Below are 14,475 nucleotides of genomic sequence, written 5' to 3' on the forward strand. Positions count from 1 at the left end.
CATTCTTAAATGGAAGAAGTTTGGAACCACCAAGATTCTTCCTAGAGCTGGCCGCCTGGCCAAACTGAGCAATCGGGGGAGTCAGGGAGGTGACCAAGAACCCAATGTTCTCTCTGACAGCTCTAGATTTCCTCTGTGGAGATGGGAAAATCTTCCAGAAGGACAACCATCTCTGCAGCACTCCACCAATCAGCCCTTTAAGGTAGAGTGGCCAGACGGAAGCCACTTCTCAGTAAAAGGCACATGACAGCCCACTTGGACTCTCAGACCATGAGAAACAAGATTGAACTCTTTGGCCTGAATGCCAAGCGTCACATCTGGAAGAAACCTACCACCTACTGTGAATCATGGTGGTGGCAGCATCATGCTGTGGGGATGTTTTTCAGTGGCTAGACTGGGAGACTAGTCAGGATTGAGGGGAAGATGAACAGAGCAAAGTACAGAGAGATCCTTGATGAAAACCTGCTCCAGAGCGCTCAGGACCTCAGACTGGTGTGAAGGTTCACCTGCCAGAGCTTGAGAGGATCTTCAGAAAGGAATTGGAGAAACTTCCCAAATACAGGTATTCCAAGCCTGTAGCGGCATACTCAAGAAGACTTTAGGCTATAATTGCTGCCAAAAGTTCTTCTTTAAGTACTGAGTAAAGGGTCTGAATACTTATGTAAATATATTTCAGTTTATGTTTTTTAACTTGCTATGTCTGAAAACCTGTTTTTGCTTTGTCATTATGGGGTATTGTGTGTAGATCGATTGGGGGGGGGGGGGATTAATCAATTATAGAATAAGGCTGTAACGTAACTAAATGTGGAAAAAGTCAAGGGGACTGAATACTTTCCCGAAGGCACTGCATGTGGGCTCAATTGGAAATTGCCTTTACATTTCTATATCACTACCGTAACGCTTCAGCGATAAGGATTGAATAGAGCCCTAAAACGTTCAAACGTACATACACAACCTATACACATTGACACGCAGACTGATTGACCAATAAATTACGCACATTTTCTTTACTTCTCATAATGAATGACACCTACAGTGGATAGTCACTGATGGTAGAACTATAAAACTGTAATGGTTCAGTGGATGTGCATTTGATATCTATAATGATCTTTGCATTATTAATTGTATGTATCACAATTCATTGTGATTTTACTGTAACTTTCTAGACAGAGATTAATTTACTACCAGTATACAATACTTCCACCTCGTGGATTTGATCAGAATTGAAATAAGAAAGCACCTGCTGCACAACAAAGGCAGAGAACAGCTATGGTAAGCTGGCACAGTGGCATCCTGTGGCACAACACAGTCACACAGACATGAACAGTAGCCCTGTTTATACCTGGTGCTAACATGTGTCCGTTGTCGTCATTCTGATTGTGCCCACATTTTTAGACAGGTGCATTGTGATGTGATTGTGATCAGATCTTACACAGCAAATTCTCCAGTGTTAAATCCATACTGAGTGTTACATTTAACACTGGTCCTTGTCTATACTGTACACTTTTCAGTGTTAAATTATCACACTTAGTGTAAAGACTTATTTGAATATTTCCCAGAGTGCCTTGCCTTTCAAGTGAATTGTGGAGTTACCACCCATGACTGTATTTGTTAGTGACAAAGATATGGTTGTTGCATTCATCCAACTTTGGCCCTTTAACCTTCACCAAGTGAGAACTTAAGTGAATGTTATCATTAAAATAAAATTATATATGACAGTACAACACAACTCACAAGTCCTTATTTTGAGGACTTAGTTTGAACCCTAATACAGTAGCCAGAAACTCACAGGCAAAATCAAACTTTTTGTCACATGAGCCGAATACAACAGGTGTAGACTTTACCGTGAAATGCTTACTTACAAGCCCTTAACCAACAATGCAGATTAAAAGAGTTAAGAAAATATAATACAATAAGTAGCACAATAAGAATAACAATAATGAGGCTATATACAGGGGGCACCGGTACCGAGTCAGTAGGCAGGTGTACAGAGTAGTTAAGGTAAGCTGTACATGTAGGTGGGGGTGAAGTGACTATTATATAGGTCCTGGATGGCAGGAAGCTTGGCCCCAGTGTTCTATTGGGCCGTTTGCACCACCCTCTGTACCGCCTTACGGTCAAATGCCGAGCAGTTGCCATACTAGGCAGCGATACAACCGGTCAGGATGCTCTCGATGGTGCAACTGTAGAACCTTTTGAGGATCTGGGGACCCATGCCAAATCTTTTCGGTCTCCTGAGGGGGAAAAGTTTGGTCGTGCCCTCTTCACGACTGTCTTGGTATGTTTGGACCATGATAGTTCGTTGGTGCTGTGGACACCAAGGAATTTTTATCTCTCGACCCGCCCCACTATAGCCCGGTCGATGTTAATGGGGCCCTATTCGGCCCTCCTTTTCTTGTAGTGCACGATCAGCTCCTTTGTCTTTCTCACATTGAGGGAGAGGTTGTTGTCCTGGCACAACACTGCCAGTTCTCTGAGCTCCTCCATATAGGCCGTCTCATCGTTGTCAGGCCTACCACTGTTGTGTCAGCAAACTTAATGATGATGTTGGAGTCGTGTTTGGCCACGCAGACATGGGGTGAACAGTGAATACAGGAGGGGACTAAGTACACACCACTGAGGTGCCCCAGTGTTAAGGATCAGCTTGGCAGACGTGTTGTTGCTTACTCTTACCACCTGGGGGCGGCCAGTCAAAGTCCAGGATCCAGGTGCTGAGGGAGGTATTTAGTTCCAGAGTCCTTAGCTTAGTGATGAGCTTCGTGGGCTCTATGGTGTTGAACGCTGAGCTGTAGTCGATGAACAGCATTCTCACATAGGTGTTCCTTTTGTCCAGGTGAGAAAGGGCAGTGTTGGGTGTGATTGAGATTGTGTCATCTGTGGATCTGTTGGGGCGGTATGTGAATTGGAGTGGGTCTAGGGTGTCCGGGAGGCTGCTGTTGATGTGAGCCATAACCAGCCTTTTAATGCACTCATGGCTACCAAAGTGTGTGCCACGGAGCGGTAATCATTTAGGCAGGTTACCTTCGCTTCCATGGGCACAAGGAATATATGGTGGTCTGATTGAAACACGTAGGTACTACTGACTCGGTCAGAGAGAGGTTTAAAATGTCAGTGAAGACACTTGACAGTTGGTCCGCACATGCTTTGAGTACACGTCCTGGTAATCTGTCTGGCCTAGCGGCTTTGTGAATGTTGACATTTTTAAAGGTTTTGTTCACATCGGCTACTGAGAGCGTTATCACACAGTCATCCAGAACAGCTGGTGCCCTTGTGCATGTTTCAGTGTTGCTTGCCTCGAAGCGAGCATAAAAGGCATTTAGCTCGTCTGGTAGGCTCACGTCACTGGGCAGCTCGCGTCTGGGTTTCCCTTTTGTAGTCCGTAACAGTTTTCAAACCCTGCCACATCCGACGAGCGTCAGAGCCGGTGTAGTAGGATTCAATCTTAATCCTGTATTGATGCTTTGCATGTTTGATGGTTCGTCTGAGGGCATAGCGGGATATCTTATAAGCGTCCAGATTACTCTCCCGCTCCTTGAAAGTGGCAGCTCTTGCCTTTAGCTCGATGCGGATGTTGCCTGTAATCCATGGCTTCTGATTGGGATATGTACATACAGTCACTGTGGGGACGACGTCGTCGATGCACTTATTGATGAAGCCAATGACTGAGGTGGTGTACTCCTCAATGCCATTGGATGAGTCCCGGAACATGTTCCAGTCTGTGCTAGCAAAACAGTCTTGTAGTGTAGCATCCGCGTCATCTGACCACTTCTGTATTGAGCGAGTAACTGGTACTTCCTACTTTTAATTTTTTGCTTGTAAGCAGGAATCAGTAGGATAGAATTATGGTCAGATTTTCCAAATGGAGGGCGAGGTGAGAGCTTTGTATGCATCTCTGTGTGTGGAGTTTCTTTTCTCTGGTTGCACATGTAACATGCTGGTAAAAATTTGGTAAAACTGATTTAAGCTGGCCACTAGGAGCGGCGCTTCTGGGTGAGCATTTTTTTGTTTGCTTATGGCCTTATAGAGTTGGTTGAGAGCGGTCTTTATGCCAGCTTTGCTTTCTGGTGGTAAATAAACATCTACAAATAATACAGATGAGAACTCCCTTGGTAGATGGTGTGGTCGACAACTTATCATAAGGTACCCTACCTCAGGCGAGCAATACCTCGAGAATTCTTTAATATTAGACATTGCACACCAGCTGTTATTGACAAATAGACACAAACCCCCACCCCTCGTCTTACCAGAGGTTGTCTCTGTTCTGCCGATGCATGGAAAATCCCGCTAGCTCTATATTGTCCGTATCATCGTTCAGCCACGTCTCGGTGAAACATAAAATGTTACAGTTTATAATGTCCCGTTGTTAGGATAATCTTAATCGTAGGTCATCAATTTTACTTTCCAATGACTGCGCATTAGCAAGAAGAACGGATGGCAGTGGGAGTTTACAGTGGGAGTACGGATTCTCAGAAGGCAGCCCGATCTGCTGTCCCTTTTCCTGCATCTTTTCTTCATGAAAAAGGTGGGGATCTGGGCCTGTTCCATTGAAAGCAGGATATCCTTCTCGTCAGACTCGTTAAAGGAAAAGGTTTCTTCCAGTCCGCGGTGAGTAATCGCTGTTCTGATGTCCAGAAGATATTTTCGATCATAAGAGACGGTAGCAGCAACATTATGTACAAAATATGTTAAAGAATAAGTTACACACAAAAAAACTAACAAAATAGCACAATTGGTTGGGAGAATGTAAAACGTCAGCCATGTTCTTTGGCGCCATCTTGATATAATCAGGTGTGCAGGTCACATTATGCTGGGTGGCAAAGTGATGTGTAATTCCTAGTAGAATCCAGACAGAGTGGGGTTAGCCTACATTTGGAGCAACCTGGCATTCGCCAGCAACCTGCATTCAGAATGATTGGCGGGTTGGGAAAAATAAGAGATGAGACTACCTAAAGCATCTAAACTGGAACAACCATTTCAGTGCCGGGTGAAATAAGTCCAAGTAACATATTGGATTAGTTTAGAAAATTGCATGTTATTTATATTTGAGTAGCATAAGATTAATTAATTAATCGATGTACACGCAAAAACATAGATATTGAAATAAACAATTTTAAAAAATCTACCTGCAATAGAGCATTCTGGGAAATATAATGATGGGTGTGGTTTTGGTTTAACCCTTGTTATTAACACCAACAGTGGGGTTCTTTTACACCACAGTGTTAATTTAACACTTGCAGAGCTACAAATGTTAAACTGAAATATTAACACTGACCAATTTGCTGTGATTAAGTGTAAACGGACAAGATCAGGATGAAGGATGCATGTTCGAACCAGGTATAAACAGGGCTATTGATCATATTTTGGCAATGTTTACAGTAGAGAAACACAGTGTCTGACATTCTCTTTCAACAGATTGAGGCTGTCTAACAATATTATAATGTTGACGACCTTGGGAGTTGTTGCAAAAATACTTAGTGACCGAAACTGGACTCTTGCTGCAGTAAAAACAATTAACCAATGGTTAACAAATCCAATCAAATACTTTCTTTGTAAAAAAACAACAAAGATGACATTCTTTGTTGTTACATTTGTGTTGCTGTCAAATACAGCAGGTACATCCATGAAATACGTCAGTTATATCAAAACATGTTTTTTTTAAATATACATAACCTAGACAGGTTCAGTACAAATATATAATTTATGTTTTATGAGATGGTCTGGCGCAGAGTGTTGTTGGTTCCTGCACATCTCGCGTGTGTCTCAGACTGTCACAGCCGTGTCTCTCTCTCTGTGTTGTTGTAGTCTGTTGTGGAAGTCCGTAGCGATTGGTCCGAGTTGGAGGCTAGGACTTCCTCTTTCCTGAGTACCTCCAGTTCTGCTCCTCTGTTGGCCACTTGGTGGGCACTGCGTTCCTCTCTCCGCAGGTGTCGCTTGAGCAGCACGAATCCCAGTATACACAGCAGGAAGGAAACCGTCCTCAGGCCCATAGTTAGACCCAGGTAAGCTATCCTGAGGAGAGAGAGACCAGGGGATACACACACTCAAAGTCTTGACATTACACTGGTGATTCAAGTGGCAAGGTTACTGGGGTTGCCTTCAATATTGTCTTGAAAATCAATGTTCAGCATCTGATGTTATAGAGGGTATGCCTCTCCGACATTATCACTTTGAAGTAAGTGTGTGGTCTGTGTGCGTTTTTGTTGTGTATCAGGCTTAACCAGTAGTGTGTATGTGTGCATTACCTGTATGCTGTAGTGTTGTATATCCGACAGGCTCCTCTCCCTCCGCATCTCTTCTGGCCCCACTTCAGACACGTGGTGTCGATGATCGCCCCAAAGTAGATGGGCGCTGGGATGCCCGCTGTTATAACACAAGTACACACAAAATGATCTACCAGTAATACGGAGGTGGCTAATCTTGGTCATGGAAAAGGGCAATGTGTGCAAGATTGTGTTCCAACCCAGAGCTAACACACCTGATTCACAAGTAATCATTTTTCAAGGATTACCTTTGCAACAGAGTGGATTTTTAAGAGGATTTTGTTCAGGGTATTAATCCTAATAGAAGCTGATTAGTTGAGAAATGTGTGACTTGGAAACAAACTGGCTGCAGCTAGTTTTATATCAGGGTTGCTAAGCTGCGTTGGCTCTGAGACAGGTATGGCTTGATGAGACAGGAGTAGGAGGAAGTTGCCCCTAGACGCTGATCTGATAGTTTTGTGCCCCCACATGTTAACATTTTGGGTGGTAAACTCATCCTAGATCTGTGATCTGACAGTATTGACTCACCAAGTGTACGTGTGGACAGAGTATGGAACCCCAGAGCCAAGGACTTCAGTTGAGGCTTGATACACCTGCATGGAAAAACACCATCATCAACTTGAACTTTACCATAACTATGAAAACAGATAATAGATATAGATCTGAAGATATTATAAATGAAATGTCATGACATGAAAGTATCCACAATTTAGTTATGGTTCATTATTAAGTTTAAATACTCAAACCGCTTTAAATTCTTATGGCTGGGGGGCAGTATTGAGTAGCTTGGATGAATAAGGTGCCCAAAGTAAACGGCCTGCTCCTCAGTTTCAGTTGCTAATATATCCATATTAGTATTGGATAGAAAACACTCTAAAGTTTCTAAAACTGTTTGAATGATGTCTGTGAGTATAACAGAACTCATATGGCAGGCAAAATCCTGAGGAGAAATCAAAACTGGAAGTGAGAAATCTGAGCTTGGTATGTATTCACCACAGTTCCCATTGAAATCCCCTTGAGATATTAATGATGTTGCACTTCCTAGGGCTTCCACCAGATGTCAACCGTCTATAGATATTTGAATGAGACTTCTACTGTGTTGTGGGACTGAATGAGAGCAGAATGTATCAGGTGTCTGGCAGTCAGCCATTTTCTGATCATGCGCATTCCTCATGGTATCCACTTGTGTTCTATTGCTTATCAAGACACAAAGGAATACTCCGGTTGGAACTTTATTGAAGCTATATGTTAAAAACATAATGATTGATTCTGTACTTAGTTTGAAATGTTTCTTCGACCTGTAATATAACTTTTTGAAGTTTTTGTCCGATGTAACGCTGGCCAGAATGAGCATTTGGACATAAATAACAGACATTATCGAACAATGCCAACATTTATTGTGGACCTGGGATTCCTGACAGTGCTTTCTGATGAAGATCAAAGGTAAGGGAATATTTATCATGTAATTTCTTGTTTATGTTGACGCCAACATGGCGGCTATTTTGACTATTGTTCTGAGCGCCGTCTCAGATTATTGCATGGTTTGCTTATTCCATAAAGTTTTTTTGACAGACACATCGGTTGCATTATAGATATACCAGGAGAGGTATATCTATAATTCCATGTGTATATCATCTACATTTATGATGAGTATTTCTGTTGAATGATGTGGCTATGCAAAAATCACTGGATGTTTTTGGAACTAGTGAATGTAAACGCGCCAATGTAAACTCATATTTTTATATAAATATGAACTTCAAATAAAACATACATGTATTGTGTAACATGAAGTCCTATGAGTGTCATCTGATGAAGATCATCAAAGGTTAGTGATTAATTTTATCTCTGTGCTTTTTGTGGCTGCTATCTTTGGCTGGAAAAAATGGCTGTGTTTATTGTCGTTTGGTGGTGACCTAACATAATCATTTGTGGTGCTTTTGCTGTAAGGCATATTTGACATCGGACACTGTGTTGGGAAAAACAACAAGATTGCCTTTAAGATGTTATAAGATACATGTATGTTTGGAATTTTAATTGAGATTTTTGATGTTTTGAATTTGGCGCCCTGCACTTTCACTGGCTGTTGTAATATCATCCCGTTAACGGGATGTCAGCCCAAAGAGGTTTTAAAGGTCAATTCAAAAGACAAGTGTTGTTGACATAATGTAAGTTGACTGAAGATGTTCTGACGAAGCCAGTGAGTACCAAAGAGTGAGTACTACTGACTTCTGTTGGTAAAGCAAGGCAGTACACTGTCAGAAATGTCTGCCCTTACTACCTTGCTATTTTGTTTTTAATTTAATTTGGAAAGTCAGTTAAGAACAAATTCTTATTCACAATGACGACCTACCAAAAGGCAAAAGGCCTCCTGCGAGGCCGAGGGCTGGGATAAAATTTTAAAAATATATACAAATATAGGACAAAACACACAAAGAGAGACCTAAGACAAGAACATAGCATGGCAGCAACACATGAAAACACAGCATGTTAGCAACAGAACATGACAATAACATGGTAGTAACACAACATGGCAGCATCACAACATGGTACAAACATTATTGGGCACAGACAACTGCACAAAGGGAAAGAAGGTAGAGGCAACAATACATCACATGAAGCAGCCACAACTTTCAGTAAGAGTGTCCATGATTGAGTCTTTGAATGAAGAGATGAAGGTAAAACGGTCCAGTTTGAGTGTTTTTTTTTGCAGCTCGTTCCAGTTTCTAGCTGCAGCGAACTGAAAAGAGGCGCGACCCAGGGATGTGTGTGCTTTGGGGACCTTTAACAGAATGTGACTGCCAAAACGGGTGTTGTATGTGGAGGATGAGGGCTGCAGTAAGTATCTCAGATAGGGGGGAGTGAGGCTATTCAGCTGTTCTCTCAAGACCCAGAGCAAAAACAGAAGCAGACCCATCTCAGACAACTAAGACTCTAAAAATATCAGAACAAAAGGAAATAGGCCACTGCCAGTAACCTCATCTGTCCCAGAAAGGGCAACACATTTCATCAGGGTCAGCTGATCGAGCTTTGGGCCGATCTGCTCGAATGTGGTTTGTGTTCGTGTGTGTGTGTGCGTGCATGTACATTTGTGTTTGTGTGTTCGCATTTGTGTACATGCTCAAAGCTGGCCAAGGCTAATCAAGGACTAGTTTTAGCCAGTAACAGTACCGCTCCAAATCACATTCTACTTTCCTGAAATACAGTAAAACCTCTATTGCTGACTTTCCTATAACCCCTATGAAGTATGCCGTGGGATAAAGATTTCAATTAAATGTACTTAAAGTGTACTGAATCTATGTTTCCTGCTATAACCCTGAATGGACACACAAGCAGAGAGTAGGAAGAACAATGAGCTGACTCATAAAAACTTCTCTCATTCCAGTCAGACCACGTAATTCAATCACCTGAAAGCATCATGTGACTGTCTCCTTGCCCTCCATAAAGTCTGTTGCAACCATAGAGATAGATAGAAGACTCATCTTTGTATATGTGCCATTATAGCGTCTGTGACAGCATGTGCAGCGCCATAGTGCCCCACAGTGGAGGTGTCAAAATACCTATAAAACTTAGTGGTCAAACAGGGAAATGGTTCCAATCGTTTTTCCACCATTCATTTTTTCCCATAGGGGATTTTAGAAACACTTAAATAAGGGCTGTGTTTCGCTTACCCTGAGACGTTTTGATAACTGTGTAAATCTCTATCGGACAAGGTGACTTTTATCAATATATTTGCCTGTATTTACCTCCCAAAAAGGAAATGCTAATTAGCTGTTAATGGTGGGGAAACAATTGGAACCAATTCCCTTAGTGAACTTTAGGTTTTATGAATATTATGAAAGGCTATTTACATTTTCTTCTTCCCAATTGGCGGATCACTCCGGATGACCCGGTTGGACATGACTCCAGCCAATAAAGTTGGAAGTCCCACCCAGTTGACTACATTAAAATGGTGGAAGCCCTCAACGGCACTGCCCATGCTAATATGGCCTTTTGACCACTAGAGGCCTCTATGGTTGCAACACGGCTCTTTAAGGCCGGAATTCAATCTGATCGCGATTTGTCTGCTATGCAGCTTTTAAAGGCAATGGTTCCGCGTTAGCGGAGACCGCGTTCATCATAAACACTGCATATGTCACCTCAATCAAAAATGACCTTGAAATGGAGCATAGCAGACAAAGCGCAGTTGAATTGAATCCCTGCCTAAGTCTGTTACACAGACTACATTCAACTTCTGGTCAGCCATTCTGTCACCCATTGTGAGCTAATTTCACTACAGTAAAATGTGAGAACTTTCTGGGAGAGATCATTCTGAACAAGATGGTGTAAGTAAATGTAGTAGACTTTATGCAGGTTAGGTTCTCTCAGTAGCCATGGTTACACCTTGCATTAACGTGATTGTCATCATCCTGGTCACTATCTGATCGAGATTTTGTTGCGTCGACACATGGTAATATATGTCTCTTATCTGCCCACTTCGTCCCTATAGTGACCAGATTCCCTGGTCCCTCCCTGTATGCAAATGAATCCAACCTCCCTTGGACCTCCCATTATGCTGTATTAAATTGACAGGAAACAGCACACTTTTATGGTCAATAGTTTTAGACTCATCATTACAGCCTACTTTTGTTATCCAACGATTCAAGTCTGGGAATAATAGACTACTGTCCCGATGGACAAATAACAAGTCAGAGAATCTCTCTGTGGCTATGCAAAATCACTGGATGTTTTTGGAACTAGTGAATGTAACGCGCCAATGTAAACTCATGTTTTTATATAAATATGAACTTCAAATAAAACATACATGTATTGTGTAACATGAAGTCCTATGAGTGTCATCTGATGAAGATCATCAAAGGTTAGTGATTAATTTTATCTCTATTTGTGCTTTTTGTGGCTTCTATCTTTGGCTGGAAAAAAATGGCTGTGTTTATTGTCGTTTGGTGGTGACCTAACAATCATTTGTGGTGCTTTTGCTGTAAGGCATATTTGACATCGGACACAGTGTTGGGAAAAACAACAAGATTACCTTTAAAATGGTATAAGATAAGATTACCTTTAAAATGGTATAAGATACATGTATGTTTGAGGAATTTTAATTGAGATTTTTGATGTTTTAAATTTGGCGCCCTACACTTTCACTGGCTGTTGGGAGAGATTCTCTGACTATTACATCTCTAAAAACATCACCACACAAATAAGCTGAGTATCTGGATGTGTGTACAAAATACAATTATTACACAGTATAAATAAAAATTATACTTAGGCCCTAATGCACACAGTAAAAACAGAAACAGGTTAAGTGACAGGGAATGCCTCTCTGAATGCCTTGGCATTTCTGTAGCCTAAAATGTTTTCAAATATTAGAATTAGCGCTGGCATTGGACGTGGGAAGGGGAGAACCTCTTCTCTTATTCGGGACAATATCTTTCATAAATATATTTTTTTCTATTTGCCATTTTAAATCAGAGCTGGACCTCGGTATTGGACTGTGGCATATCTGGCCACAGTGTCAGTAGGCAGTTGGTTTCTAAAAACATGTTCTTAATTCAATTGGTTGGTGTGATTTTTTTTTTTTAAGAGGCAGGGACAACTGTGACTTTGGCCAAATGTATACACTTTTGATTTGTTTACACCAAGGATATCAGAGGTGGTCAGAAAAATACAAATCACAATCAGATCACAATGCATCTTGATTGTCTACACCTGTCGACGCACAATAAGAATGTGGACTTGATCTGGACAACGGACGCATGTTAGAACCAGGTACAAACGGGGCTTCTGATTGTTTCCCCTTTAAGGTACCTTGTTGAAGCCGCAGTCCCAGATTTCTTTGTGCTGTCTTGCCAACTGCTATGACCATCCCTTCGTGTGTGTGTGTGTGTGTGTGTGTGTGTGTGTGTGTGTATGGATGTGTGTGTGACTGACCTGATGAGGACCATGTAACCTGGCGTGCCACCCAGGGAGATGATAAAGGAAGTGATGACAGAGAGAGCCAGGAAGTAAGGGAAGACACGGTCACAATCGTCTCTGTGAGGACAGTGGCCTACACTGGCTGTCAGGTTACCACTGCTCAGCCCTGCTGCCACCGCACAGCTACAGTTAGAGAACACCTGCAGAGGCGCACACACACAGAGACACAAATACACGCACACACACACACACAGAGACTGGCACCGTATTCCCTATATAGCGTACTACTTTTAAACAGAGCCCAAAAGTAGTACACTATATAGGGAACAGGGTGCCATTTCGGGATGCAGCCTCCGTGCTGGCTAAGATTCTCATCTCACCGTGTTCTTCCCTGATCCTGTGGAGGTCTGGCAGCCAGCCAGGCAGGGAGAGACGTACGTGATGCCGTTCTCTCCACAGACAGGGTCCCAGTCTCTGTCTGAACACACACAGTCTGAGTTACAGGCTGAGAATACTGAGCGCTCCTCATACGATACACCAACCACCCTGAGAGAGAAAAAAGGGAGAAAAGAGAGAGTAAGTGGGGCTGTTATTAATAGTAAGATTTAATTCAGATAGCGCTATTCTTTAAACAGATAATCTAATGAATATAGACATGATTTGACCTCTGCCCGCTCAGATACAGAAGGTGTGATGTGTATTTAATCAAATGCATAATAAGATATATCCTGAACAAAAATATAAATGCAACAAGTGTCGTTCCCATGTTTCATGACCTGAAATAAAAGATCCCAGAAATGTTGTGCACAAAATTGTCAACATCCCTGTTAGTGAGCATTTTATCATTTGTCAAGATAATCCATCCTCCTAACAGGTGTGGCATATCAAGAAACTGATTAAACAGCATGATCATTATAAAGATGCACCTTGTGCTGGGGACAATACAAGGCCACTCTAAATGTGCAGTTTTGTCACACAACACAATGCCACAGATGTCTCAAGTTTTGAGGGAGGATGCAATTGGCATGCTAACTCCAGGAATGTCCACCAGAGCGGTTGCCAGAGATCTAATGTTAATTTCTCTACCATATAGTTTTAGAGAATTTGGCAGTACGTCCAACCGGCCTCACAACCGCAGACCACGTGTAACCATGCCAGCCCAAGACCTCCACATCCGGCTTCTTCACCTGCGGGATCTTCTGAGACCAGCCACCCGGACAGCTGATGAAACTGAGGAGTATTTCTGCCTGTAATAAAGCTCCTCAGTGGGTGGGCCTGAGTCACAAGTGGGTGGACCTATGGCTGTGCCCCTGCCCAGTCATGTGAAATCCATTGATTAGGACATAATGGATTTTTTTTTAATTGACTGATTTCCTTATATGAACTGTAACTCAGCAAAATCATTTAAATTGTTGCATGTTACATTTCTATTTTTGTTCAGTATACTTTCACCGATTTCAATGAATACTAATGTTATCAACCAAATTCAGTGTCAGTTCTGATATTGACATTAGCAACAAACAGTCTTGACAGAACCAAGGGGCATACAGTACAGTAGATGGGTGAAATGCCTGATTCGCTATTCTAGACCACATCTCTCCAGTGTTGGAGGTATGCTGTCCTCTAGGAGCAATTATTAGCATACGCATACAGCATGTTACCCGTTTGTGGTGCTGGTAATAGAACATTTACAGAGGGTAAATATGTATGTACCTAAGGGCAACTTCTACCAAGAGCTGTGTGTGTGTGTGTGTGTGTGTGTGTGTGTCAACCCACCGGTTGTAGGGAAGCGTGATCCCAGCCACTTTGGCGTTCTCGCAGCTCATGACGAAGAAGAAGAGGGATAGGAAGTAGCCTATCAGAGAGGTGCCGAACGCAAACTTGGCCGCTCCCATGATGCTCAGCTTCAGCCTCTTCATGAGCAGGCCGCCAGTGAAAATTCCCAACGCCACGGCAGGGATGTTGATTGTACCTGGAACAGACACACACTCTGTAAACGTTAAGACATAGGTCTCATTCTTTAGAAATCTTCTTCATTCCTAGTCATGGAGGATTTAGGCCAGGACTTAGGTCTTGACGACAGGTTCAATGGGACTGAAACACCAGGTGAGCCAGCCAAAGCCCTAAACCAGGCATTCACTTTCACACAATACCATACTGTAGCTTTTGCTACCTTTCATAGCACTGTAGCTATAAGTCTACCATCTATGCCAGTGCTATTCCACAACCAATTACATACAGTACAGCAGAGTAGAACCAGGCCATACCGCCTGAGACTCAGCCTTTGACATAGTTGACAGTAGAA

General features: G+C 42.4%; 1 protein-coding gene across 2 annotated transcripts in view; it reads right to left on the reverse strand.

Annotated features, from left to right (window-relative positions):
- Positions 1 to 980: 980 nt before the first annotated feature.
- LOC135514822 (solute carrier organic anion transporter family member 1C1-like) overlaps positions 981 to 14,475 on the reverse strand; it is a 70,482-nt gene continuing 56,987 nt past the window's right edge. For both annotated transcript variants that reach the window (XM_064938451.1, XM_064938450.1), the window contains exons 10-15: positions 13,947 to 14,142; positions 12,551 to 12,716; positions 12,186 to 12,370; positions 6,789 to 6,853; positions 6,243 to 6,360; positions 981 to 6,009 (exon numbers count right to left, since the gene is read on the reverse strand). In XM_064938451.1, the coding sequence (XP_064794523.1) occupies positions 5,769 to 6,009; positions 6,243 to 6,360; positions 6,789 to 6,853; positions 12,186 to 12,370; positions 12,551 to 12,716; positions 13,947 to 14,142 (971 nt within the window). In that variant the 3' untranslated portion in view covers positions 981 to 5,768. The remainder of the gene's footprint in view (positions 6,010 to 6,242; positions 6,361 to 6,788; positions 6,854 to 12,185; positions 12,371 to 12,550; positions 12,717 to 13,946; positions 14,143 to 14,475) is intronic.

This window comes from Oncorhynchus masou, chromosome 26 (assembly GCF_036934945.1).
Source record: "Oncorhynchus masou masou isolate Uvic2021 chromosome 26, UVic_Omas_1.1, whole genome shotgun sequence".
Taxonomy (NCBI): domain Eukaryota; kingdom Metazoa; phylum Chordata; class Actinopteri; order Salmoniformes; family Salmonidae; genus Oncorhynchus; species Oncorhynchus masou.